The 13,121-nt window shown below is 41.9% G+C and overlaps 1 protein-coding gene across 2 annotated transcripts in view; it reads right to left on the reverse strand.

The window, feature by feature from the left end:
* Positions 1-13,121, reverse strand: part of sh3bp2 (SH3 domain binding protein 2) — an 81,771-nt gene that overhangs the window by 12,414 nt on the left and 56,236 nt on the right. The window contains exons 8-10 of one of the 2 annotated variants that reach the window (XM_033018369.1): positions 9,982-10,080; positions 8,961-9,951; positions 4,582-4,720 (exon numbers count right to left, since the gene is read on the reverse strand). In XM_033018369.1, the coding sequence (XP_032874260.1) occupies positions 4,582-4,720; positions 8,961-9,951; positions 9,982-10,080 (1,229 nt within the window). Of the gene's footprint in view, positions 1-4,581; positions 4,721-8,960; positions 10,081-13,121 lie in introns of both variants that reach the window. The other variant, XM_033018368.1, reaches the window with a different exon arrangement.

Here is a 13,121-nt window from a genome sequence, read left to right on the forward strand (position 1 = left end):
CCTTTTTCAGTCTTTAAGGGTGCAACTTTGGTCTTAACTAATTGTTTCCTCTTCACATACCTAAAGAAGCTTTTACTATCCTCCTTTATATTCTTGGCTAGCTTACCTTCATACCTCATCTTTTCTCCCCGTATTGTCTTTTCAGTTCTCTTCTGTTGCTCTTTAAACATTACCCAATCTTCTTGCTTCTCGCTCATCTTTGCTATGTTGTACTTCTTCCCTTTTATTTTTATACTGTCCCTGACTTCCCTTGTCAGCCACGGTTGCCCCTTACTCCCCTTGGAATCTTTCTTCCTCTTTGGAATGAACTGATCCTGCAACTTCTGCATTATGCTTAGAAACACCTGCCATTGTTGTTCCACTGTTATCCCTGCTTGGGTATTTTTCCAGTCAACTTTGGCCAGCTCCTCCCTCATGGCCCCATAGTCCCCTTTATTCAACTGCAACACTGACACCTCCGATTTACCCTTCTCCCTCTCCAATTGTAGATTAAACTTGACCATATTATGGTCACTGCCTCCGAATGGCTCATTAACCTCAAGTTCATTGATCAAATCCAGTTCATTACATAACACTAAATCCAGAATTGCCTTCTCCCTGGTAGGCTCCAATACAAGCTGCTCTAAGAATCCATCACAGAGGCACTCCACAAACTACCTTTCTTGGGGTCCAGTACCAACCTGATTTTCCCAGTCTACCTGCATGTTGAAATCTCCCATAACAACCACAGCATTACCTTTACTACATGCCAATTTTAACTCCTGATTCAACTTGCACCCTATATCCAGGCTACTGTTTGGGGGCCTGTAGATAAGTCCCATTACGGTATTTTTACCCTTACAATTCCTTAATTCTATCCATACTGACTCCACATCTCCTGTTTCAATGTCACCCCTTGCAAGGGACAGAATTTAATTCCTCACCAACAGAGCTACCCCACCCCCTCTGCCCACCTGTCTGTCTTTTCGATAGAAGGTATACCCTTGAATATTCAGTTCCCAGCCCTGGGCCTCTTGCAGCCATGTCTCAGTAATTCCCACAACATCATACTTGCCAGTTTCTAACTGAGCCTTAAGCTCGTCCACTTTATTTCTTATACTTTGCACATTCATATACAGCACTTTGACTTCCGTATTCACCTCCCCCTCTCTCACCGCTCGCAATTGGCCCTGACCTTACTCTCTTATCTTTTCTCAAACTTTCCTTCCCATTAATTCGAGAGTCTTTTGTAATTTTTCCTGTACTCACTTCCCCTTCAACTCCATACTTATACTCCCAATTTGTCAATCCCTCCCCCCCACTATTTAGTTTAAACCCACACGTATAGCCCTAGCAAACCTGCCTGCAAGAACGTTGGTCCTCCTCCAGTTAAGGTGTAACCCGTCCCTTTTGTACAGGTCACCCCTACCCCAGAAGAGATGCCAGTGGTCTATAAATCTAAATCCTTGCTCCCTGCACCAGCCCCTCAGCCACACATTCAGATCCCCTATCTCTCTGTTCCTGTTCTCACTAGCACGAGGTACTGGAAGCAATGCAGAGATAACCACCCTAGAAATCTGAACTCGCGTTGCAGAACCTCCTTCCTCTTCTTCACGATGTCGTTTGTGCCTACATGCACAACTACTGCCAGATGGATGTCCTGAATTTAGCTCGTGACATCTTGAACCCTGGCACCAGGGAGGCAACAGACCGTCCTTGTGTCTCGTCTGCCGCCACAGAATCTCCTGTTCGCTCCTCGGACAATGGAGATCCTGCCATTCAATTATGGCTGATCTATCTTTCCCTCTCAACCCCGATCTCCTGCCTTCTCCCCATAATCCCTGACACCCGTACTAATCAAGAATGTATCAATCTCCACCTTAAAAATATCCCTTGACTTGGTATCCACAGCCTTCTGTGGCAATGAATTCCACAGATTCACCACACTACGACTAAATAAATTCCTCCTCATCACCATCCGAAAGGAACGTCCTTTTATTCTGAGGCTATGACCTCTGGTCCTAGACTCTCTCACTAGTGGAAATATCCTCTCCACATCCACTCTATCCGGGCCTTCCACTATTCGGTAAGTTTCAATGAGGTCCACCCTCATCCCTTTTAAACTTTAGCGAGTAGAGACCCAGTGCCGTCAAATGCTCATCATATGTTAACCCACTCATTTCTGGGATCATTCTCGTAAACTTCCCCTGGACCCTCTCCAGCGCCAGCACATCCTTCCTCAGATATGGTGCCCAAAATTGCTCACAATACTCCAAATGCATTCTGACCAGCACCTTATAAAGCCTCAGCATCACATCCCTATTTTTGTATTCTAGTCCTCTTGAAATAAATGCTAGCATTGCATTTGAGTTAAAGGGTTGGCTAGGACTTTTTTCTTTAGAGTGTAGCAGATAGAGTGGTGACTTTATTGATCTGTACAAGATCAATGTGCAGAGGATTCTAAATCTAGAGGGCATCAGTTTAAGATGAGAGGGGAGACCTTTAAGAGGGACCTCAAGGTGAACTTTTTCATTCAGAGGGTAGTCTGTATCTGGAACTGAGCTGCCAGAGAAAACTATAGAAGTGGTTCCAATTGCATTTTTTTAAAGTCATTTGGACAGGAAGGCTTTAAAAGGACATGGGCCACAGTCCCGGGATGGCGGGACTGTCATGTGCTGAAAGAATGGAGCAGCTAGGCTTGTACACTCTGGAGTTTAGATGGATGAGAGGGAACCTCATTGAAACAAATAAGATTGTTAAGGGCTTGGACACGCTTGAGGCAGGAAACATGTTCCCGATGTTGGGGGAGTCCAGAACCAGGGGCCACAGTTTAAGAATAAGGAGTAAGCCATTTAGAACATAGACGAGGAAACACTTTCTCACAGAGAGTGGTGAGTCTGTGGAATTCTCAGCCTCAGAGGGTGGTGGAGGCAGGTTCTCTGGATGCTTTCAAGAGAGAGCTCTTAAAAATAGCGGAGTCAGGGGATATGGGGAGAAGGCAGGAACGGGGTACTGATTGGGGATGATCAGCCATGATCACATTGAATGGCGGTGCTGGCTCGAAGGGCCGAATGGCCACCTCCTGCACCCATTGTCTATTGTCAGGCAAATGGGGCAGTCAATATGCCAATTTGGTTGGCATAGACGAGGTGGGTGAAGGGCCTATATATATATATATGTTATATGACTATGTCTCTACAGAGAACACAAGTTGGTAAAATGACAAACATGTGCTGGGTAGACAAAAATGCTGGTGGAACACAGCGGGTGAGGCAGTATCTATGGAGAGAAGGAATAGGCGACGTTTCGGGTCAAGACCCTTCTTCAGACTGAAAACTTCTCGACCCGAAACGTTGCCTATTCCTTCTCTCCATAGATGCTGCCTCACCCGTTGAGTTCCTCCAGCATTTTTGACTACCTTCAATTTTTCCAACATCTGCAGTTCTTTCTTAAACATGTGCTGGGTTATCTTTTTAAACATTGAACCCTTCTTAGGCATAATGGTAAAGAGGAAACATGACTGACATTATGCTTTGCAGGAAAATGCATTTAGACAAATATACAGAAGGGAAGGGTTTGGAGAGCTATGGACCAAATGCAGGCTCCTGGGACTAGCCCAGAACGCAAACTTGTCTAGCATGGACAGAGTGGGTCGAAGGGCCTGGTTCTCTGCTTCATGGCTCTATGACTTGATATATTATCAAGTTGATGGCAGAATGAATGCAAAAGTAAGATATATGAATTGTATTGAATTTCCTGAATATATTTTCATGATTAAAGTATATTTTTGAATTAACAAACTCTGAGCATCGTGGTGTAATAGGCTCAGTGGAGTTAGGAATGTAATATGGTCGGGGGAAGGAATGAGCATGCTGGGAGCTTTGATTTCAACACATGAGAATTCATGGAGGGAGGGGGTGGTGTCAACGATATATTGGGTCAGAGGAAGAGTTAACTAGAGGTGGCGCCTATCTCTTCCAGAGGCTGTTTCACAACGTTTTCTGGCATTTTGGCAACTTTCCTTTTTCAGCCACTGCCACCTAAACATCCCCCTATTCATGTCAGCACCATCTCAACAAAACCCGTCGTGAAAACCTGGGCCCTTAATGACATGGCACTTACAAATACAAAATCTCTCAGCAACAACCTTGAAAAACGGATTTTAAAAACTTTCGAGGACAAGAGTCTGATTCCTAGAGATTAAAGAAAAGACCCATTACACAAAGCGTGGTCAGTGTATGGAACAAGCTGCCGGAGGAGATAGTTGAGACAGGTGCTATTGCAATGCTTAAGAAACTTTTGGACAGGTACATGGATAGGATGGGTTTCGAAGGATATGGGCCAAACGCAGGCAGGTGTGACGAGTATAGATGTGGCATGTTGGTCTGTGACTATGAGAAGTGTTTCACTTTCTGCTCAAACTTCAACATGGATAAATGTAGAAACCATAGTCAGAATTTATACCTTCATTAAAACACAATCTTTTCACAAATGTTTGATTTGAGCTGTGAATGTTATCATATTCTGCCGTGTGCTCCCTGACCATTGATGACACTAAATATAGGACAGAGGCCGCGGACAAAATGAAATAAAAGTTCTTACGCTCTCGTAATCGTTATCATCATCATCTTCTTCATCAGACGGGTGAATCAGCTCCAGAGGTTGGGATTGAGAACGAGATCGAGGAAGCGGTTTTTCCGGGAGAACAGAGCGAAAACTTTGTCCATCGGGTGACGAACGTCTGCACAAAAGAATATTGTTTGGATCCTTATTCATCATCTACATATCTTGATTGATCTTACATACTAATGCATCATCTTACATCAGCATTACCCATACTGACTGTGTTTGTGTATCTCGGGGGGGGCAACTATTGGGCACAAGGAGAGAAGCAAACTAGCGAAGAACTCACTGTGCTATAGATGTAATAGTAGTGTAGTCCTCACTATTAATAGGGTGAGAACTGGTTGACAACATCCGACAATCGTACACCCTTAGCGTGGCGCAGTGGCACAGTGGGTAGAGCTGCTGCCTCACAGTGCCAGAGACCAGGGTTCAATCCTGACCTCAGGTGCTGTCTGTGTGGAGTTTGCATTCTCCCCGTGACCGCATGTGGTTTTTTTTGGGTGCTCCGGTTTCCTCCACATCCCAAAGATGTGCAGGTTTGGAGGCCTTTCTAAAAATGCTCCAACTGTGTAGGTAGTGGATGAGTAAGTGGCATAACGTAGAAATAGTGTGAATGGGTGATCGACGGCTGGAGTAGACTCGGTGGGCTGATGGCCTGTTTCTATGTTGTATCTCTATACTAAACTAATCAAGGACCACTCACACCACAATCATTCCCTCTTCTCCCCTCTCTATATTTTAGGTTCATTTAGAGATTTAGAGTTACAGCATAGAAACAGGCTCTTCGGCCCACTGAGTCTGCGCTGACCAGCAATCATCCCACACACTAGCAGTATCCTACACACTTGGGACAAATTACAATTTACAGAAGCCAAATTAACCTACAAACCTGCACGTCTTTGGAGTGTAGGAAGAAACTGGAGCACCCGGAGAAAACCCATGCAGTCATGGGAAGAACGTACAAACTTTATACTGTCAGCTCCCATAGTCAAGATCAATCCCGAGTCTCTGGCTCTGGAAAGGGCTTGTCCCACTTTCACGACCTAATTCGCGACCTTTTTTACTCGTGGACATTTTTCATCATGCTAGAAAAACGCCCCGACCTACTTGATGCCACGAGTACCTACGATTAGCATCACGGCCTGCTACGACCTACTTACGACCTCCTACGACTTCGTGCCGACCATGCTGTGAGTACAAGTCAAGGGCAAACTCGGCAGAGGTGGTGAATTAGGTTGTGAAAGTGGGACAGGCCCTTAAGGCAGCAACTCTACCAGCGCGCCACCATGCCGCGCTTTGTTGGGCAGTAGATACAAAAGCTTGAAAGCACGTACCACTAGTTTCAGGAACAGCGTCTTCCCTGCTGCTATCAGACTCCTGAACGGACCTCTCATAAGCTAGAGGGTAGAGTCCAGATCTCCCAACCTTCCTCATTTAGGCCCTTGCACTTTTTAAAATCTGCACTTTATCCATAACTAACCATATAATGGTGTAACACTATATTCTGCACTCTGGTTATTTTTCTCTTTGCACTACCTGTCGTACTCGTGTACAGCTTGGTTGAACACGTGGAAGATTTGCCTAGATAGTGCGTAAACAATGCTTTTCAATTATGGAAAGACCTTCCACTACCTGCAACCTCCGGCAACCGCCTTCAATTAGCATGGCAACTGGCTTTGACTAAAAAATTACCAATTTTTAAAACTGCAACCTATTTTTAGTTGCGGCCGATTTTGAATTTTTTGAAATAATCGCCGGAACATAGAAGAAGCGGAAACCACTTTCGACTGACAAAAACCTCCGGGAACCACACGGAAACCTTGGGTGGGGCGCAAAGTCTCCAGAGGTTTCCGTTCAGGTTTCTTAAATGGGACAGGGGCATTAGCTACCCTCTAATCCTCAGGAACTACTCCAAAATCTAAAGAGTTTTGAAAAATTATCACTAATGCATCCACTATTTCTGGGGCTACTTCCTTAAGTACTCTGGGATGCAGCCTATCTGGCCCTGGGGATTTATCGGCCTTTAATCCATTCAATTTACCAAACACCACTTCCTGGCTAACTTGGATTTCACTCAATTCCTCCATCTCATTTGACCCCCGGTCCCCTGCTATTTTCGGCAGATTATTTATGTCTTCCTTAGTGAAGACAGAACCAAAGTAGTTATTCAATTGGTCTGCCATGTCCTTGTTCCCCATGATAAATTCACCTGTTTCTGACTGCAAGGGACCTACATTTGTTTTAACTAATCTTTTTCTCTTCACATATCTATAAAAACTTTTGCAGTCAGTTTTTATGTTCGCTGCCAGTTTTTATTTTATTTTTTTTTCATAATATATTTTCCCTTTCCTAATTAAGCCCTTTAAGTCTTCCTCATCTGGACTCTGAATTTCTCCCAGTCCTCTGGTAGGCTGCTTTTTCTGGCTAATTTGTATTGATATATCTATATCAGGATTCAAGTAATGTTAAAGTCTTCTGTTTTGGTGTTATTGTGTACATTGTAGGAACAAACAACTGCAGATGCTGGTTTACAAACATTAATAACACAGTAAGTGCTGGAGTAACACAGCAGGTCAGGCAGCATCTCTGGAGAACATGGATGGGTGATATTTCGGGTCGAGACCCTTCTTCAGTCGGAAGGGTCCCAACCAGAAACGGTATCTATCCATGTTCATAAGCAGAATTAGGCCATGCGGCCCATCCTGTCTACTCCGCCATTTAATTACGGCTGATCTATCCCTCTCACCCCCATTCTCCTGCCTTCCCCCGCATAATAATTGACGCCTTTACTAATCACAAACCTGTCAACCTCCGCTTTAAAAATACATAATGATGGCTTCCACAGCCACCTGTGGCAATGAATTCCACAGATTCACCACCCTCTGGCTAAAGAAATTACATTTCCGTACGGTATGTTTGCCTTCATTGGTCAGGGCATTGAGTATAAAAGTCAGGATGTCATGCTGCAGCTTTGTAGGACTTGGGTTAGGCCACATTTGGAGTATTGTGTGCAGTTCTGGTAACCCATTACAGGAAGGATATGGAGGCTTTGGAGAAGGTGCATAAGTGGTTTACCAGAGAGCTACCTGGATTAGAAAGTATTCAGTATAAAGGAGAAGTTGGACAAACTTTCATTGTTTTTTCTAGAGCATCGGAGCCTGAGGAGAGACCTGATAGAAGTATGTAAGATCATGAGAGGCGTAGGTAGGGTAGTCATAGCCTTTTTGCCCCAGGGTGGAAATGTCAAAAACTAGTGGGCACAGCTTTAAGGTGAGAGGAGTAAAGTGTAAAGGTGGTGTGCGGAGCAAGTTATTTTTACACAGAGAATTAGGTGTTCCAGAGCCTGGAATGCGTTGCATGGGATGGTGGTGGAGGCAGATACAACAGAGGTGTTTGCAAGACTTTTAGATAGGCACATGGATATGCAGGGGATGGAAGGATATGGATCACTTGTAGGCAAAGATTAGTTTAATCTGGAAATTATGTGCCAAAGGGCCTGTTCCTTTGCTGTATTGTTCTATGTTAGATGCAAGATAAATTGAGATTTATCTTACCATGTTATAGGAAAGATGTTGTCAAGCTGGAAAGGGTGCAGAGAAGATTTCTGAGGATGTTGCCAAGACTGAGCTATCGGGAGCAGTTGAGCAGGCTAGGAACCTATTCCTTGGAGCGCAGGAGGATGAGGGTGATCCTTATGCAAAATCGTGAGAGGAATAGATCAGGTAAACGCATAGTGTCCTACCGAAAGTAGGAGAATCGAGAACCAGAGGACGTAGGTTTACGGTAAGGGGGGGAAGGGAGGGGGTGGGGGGGAAGAGAGATTAAATAGGAACCTGAGGGTTCACTTTATTTTGGAAGAAAGGGAGGTGGGTATGTGGAATGAGCTGCCGGAGGAGGTAGTTAAGACAGATACCAGCACAACGTTTAAGAAACATTTCGCCAGGTACATGGTTAGGATAGTTTTAGAGCGATACGGGCAGGTGAACCAGTGTGGATGGGACATGTTGGTGGGAAATTCAGGCAGGTGGGACCAGTGTAGATGGGACATGTTGGTCGGTGTGGGGCAAGTTGGGCCGGTGGCCTGTTTCCACACTGTATGACTATGACTCTATTTGGTACAGGCTGCAAGGGATTTCCGTTGTATAAAAAAAGTCATAAGGGTATGGAATTCATTTTCAAGGTTTTACTGAATGGATATTTTGAAAGATCACAGGAACAGGAAAAGTAAAGGTAAGAAGAAGTGTTTGTTTTCTTGGAGGATAGATAATAGTGCAGACTGATTTAGTTGTATAGCCAGCCCGCTTGTGGAGAACACAGAGCATGAAATACCCCTTAATCACAGTCATTGTACTTACTGTAAGGGAAGTGTGTTGTGCTTTACAGCTTTAGGCTTGGCTGAAACAGGTGGTGGTTTTGGAACATTGGTAGCTGCTTTTGGTAACAAGTCTGGCTTATATAGTTTATGTTTAATCATTTCAGCTTGAGTTGGTATTTGTGACAATGTTGATTTGTTCATCGGCACTGAATGACTAGATCCTTTGTTGGAAAGCACTGGAGGAGGTCCACCACTAGATCCTTTGATGGATGGAACTGGAGGAGGTCCACCACTAGATCCTTTGATGGATGGAACTGGAGGAGGTCCACCACTAGATCCTTTGATGGATGGAACTAGAGGAGGTCCACCACTAGATCCTTTGATGGATGGAACTGGAGGAGGTCCACCACTAGATCCTTTGGTGGAAGGAACTGGAGGAGGTCCACTATTAGATCCTTTGATGGAAGGAACTGGGGGAGGTCCACCACTATATTTGCTGATGGAAGTGAGTGGAGGAGGTCCACCAAACGATCCTTTGTGGGAAAGCGCTGCAAAAGATTCACTACTAGATCGTTTGATGGAAGGCAATGGAGGAGGTCCACCACTCGATCCTTTGCGGTAAAGCGATGGAGGTCCACTGCTCGATCCTTTGTGGGAAGGCACTGGAGGTCCACCACTTGATCCTTTGTGGGGAGGCATAAGAGGGGACCCACCAATAGATCCTTTATGCAGAGGCACTGGAGGTGGTCCTGTTGTAGGTCCTCTGTGTGAAGGCGATTGAGGAGTTGAAACGCGCAACAGTTCCCTATTTCCCATTACGTGTTGCAACTGCTTATTCAAATCCAATGAAAAGTTACTTCTGCTCTTCACGCAGGCATTTGGGACTTCCACCGTTTTTTTGCGATGCTCCAGTTCACTCAGGGTGGGCTTTGAGTGAATGGGAGGGGGTGTTGGGCAGCCTGCTGAAATAGCGGGAGGCACACGTCTCTGGGATGCATTATTTTCATGGGAAGGCAAGGGCAAAGCTTCCGGTGAACCCTCTGTCCCAGCTGCTAAGCCATGTGAGTGCAGTCTCGGACTGGGAGGTAGGGGAGGAGGTGGTGACTTCACGCCGCTCATTTCAGATGAGACTGGATGAAGTTTCAACGCCGGTTGGCAATCTAGACATGTTGGAAAGAGAGAATAAATACATTACTCTGATGCAGCAAGTGGCTGCTGAATTATTTAAACAGGATTATAATTATTTTTGCAGAGGTCTTCTGACTTGTGAGATACTTCATCCAAAGTATGAAACATAGAAACATAGAAACATAGAAATTAGGTGCAGGAGTAGGCCATTCGGCCCTTCGAGCCTGCACCGCCATTCAATATGATCATGGCTGATCATCCAACTCAGTATCCCGTACCTGCCTTCTCTCCATACCCTCTGATCCCCTTAGCCACAAGGGCCACATCTAACTCCCTCTTAAATATAGCCAATGAACTGGCCTCGACTACCCTCTGTGGCAGGGAGTTCCAGAGATTCACCACTCTCTGTGTGAAAAAAGTTCTTCTCATCTCGGTTTTAAAGGATTTCCCCCTTATCCTTAAGCTGTGACCCCTTGTCCTGGACTTCCCCAACATCGGGAGCAATCTTCCTGCATCTAGCCTGTCCAACCCCTTAAGAATTTTGTAAGTTTATTTTTTTTTTTTTTTTTTTTTTTTTTTTTTTTTAATATATTTTTTTATTAAAGGTAATCAATTACAATGCTTCAAACAACTTTATATCAAATTAATTCAATTTGCATTAAGTAAAACACTAGTAATACTTATCTACTATTTTTTTAGAAATAATGATAGAGAAAGAATAGAACAGTTATAAATCATTAAGAGAGTGATTAAATAATAATTTGATTATATATAAGAAAGAAAAGAGAAACGAAAAAAAAAAAATTTTTAGTAACCACAATATGTATTATTAATAACACTACTACAAGTGATAGTATCAATAAAGGCATATATGTTAATTCCAATATAAAAATGAATTATTCTCACCAAATCCCGCAGGGTGCACGCCGAAGAACAGCTACTTCTCTAAATACTGTATATATGGAGACCATATCTGTTCAAAAGAATTATACTTGTCCAATAGGACAAATCTAATTCTTTCCAGATGTAACGTCTCCATCATCTCTGTTGCCCACATTTTGGTTGTGGGGGATAATGTTCCCTTCCAAAATTTCAATATGATTTTTTTCCCAATTATCAAACAGTAATCAAAGAAATTTCTTTGATTTACTGTAAGTGATAGATGTAAATCCGGAATTCCAAATATTATTAGCTTTGGGTTAGGGTCCAATTTAACTTTGATGACTTCAGAAATAACTTTAAAAATTTCTGTCCAGTAATAATTCAATTTAGGACATGTAACGAAACTATGTATTAAATTTGCCTCTGCTTTCTTGCACTTATCACAAATAGCGGAGAGATTCGGAAAAATACTATTTAATTTAGTTTTCGAATAATGTAACCTATATAATACTTTAAATTGTATCAGTATATGTCTGGCGTTTAATGAACACCGGTGTATTCGTTGTAGACTTTCTTCCCAGTTTTCTTTTGTTATAGCCAATCCCATTTCATTTTCCCATGCTTGACGATATACTTCCGTTATTGGATTCTCCTTATCCAAAATGATGTTATATATATAGGCTATTAATTTTTCTGTATTTGGATATAAATTAAACAGTTCGTCTAACAATCCTGCTTCTTTATTTTTATAATCTTGTGTATTGGATTTAATATAATCTCTAATTTGTAAATACCTAAACAAATGTTGTGGAGACAATCCATAAATATCTTGTAACTCCTGGAATAAAAGAAATTTTCCTTTTCTATACAGGTGTTCTATCCTTGTAATTCCTAAATCATCCCATTGTTTAAACCCCCCATCTAATATAGCAGGTGGATTATTCATAATTGGTAATCTAAATGAGAGATTATCCAAGTGTAGAGTCTTAACTATTTGTTTCCAAATACGTCTATTATTATATATTATTAGGTTGTCTTTATAATATTTTTTTTGTACTTCCGTTGGTGCAAAAATTATCGAACCTACATTGAAAGGTAGACAGTCCTCCTTTTCTATATTTAACCATGTCGGTTCATGATCCATATTTACCCACCAGAAATTCATATTCTTAATCTGAACAGCCCAAAAATAATATAAAAAGTTTGGAAGTGCTAATCCTCCATTTATCTTAGCTTTGCATAGATGTTTTTTATTTATTCTGTGATTTTTATAATCCCAAATAAAACTATTGACAATATTATCAATTTTTAAAAAAAAAGTTTTCGGAAGAAAAAAAGGAATAGCCTGAAACAAATATAACAACTGCGGTAGAAATACCATCTTTATGGCACTTATTCTACCAATCATGGATATAGGAAGTGTTTTCCAATATAAAATATTTTTTCTAAGTTTATCTAATAGTTGAGGATAGTTGGATTTTATTAATGAGTTATGAGTTTTAGTTACGTTAATCCCTAAATATTTAAGTTTGTCTGTAACTACTTTTAATGGGTATTGTTGTAATGTATTTAGATTTATTCCTGTTATTGGCATAATCTCGCTTTTATCCCAATTAATCCTATACCCAGAAAATGCACCAAACTTAGTTATAATGTTTAGCAGGTTGGGAATACTAATTTCCGGTTTTGTAATATAAATCAAAACATCATCTGCATATAAAGAAATTTTATTAATTGTTGTATCAGTATTATAGCCATATATTTCAGGTTCAGATCTAATTTTTTCCGCCAATGGTTCTATCACCAATGCGAACAATAAGGGTGATAACGGACATCCCTGTCTGCATCCCCTAGAGAGTTTGAATTTGGCTGATAAAATTTGGTTAGTCAAAATTCTTGCCATAGGATTCGAGTATAAAATTCTTACCCATTTACAAAATCTATCCCCCAATTGAAACTTTTCCATTATATTAAATAAATACATCCATTCCACCTGATCAAACGCTTTTTCTGCATCTAGTGATATAACCGCTAGTTCCGTATCTCGTATTCTTTTTGAATATATAATATTAAACAAACGTCTGAGATTATGGGATGAGTAACGTTTTGGGATAAAACCTGTTTGATCATAATGTATTAATTTAGAGATCACTAAACTTAATCTCCTAGATAAGACCTTAGTTAATATTTT

Source organism: Amblyraja radiata, chromosome 3, assembly GCF_010909765.2.
Source record: "Amblyraja radiata isolate CabotCenter1 chromosome 3, sAmbRad1.1.pri, whole genome shotgun sequence".
NCBI classification, from domain to species: domain Eukaryota; kingdom Metazoa; phylum Chordata; class Chondrichthyes; order Rajiformes; family Rajidae; genus Amblyraja; species Amblyraja radiata.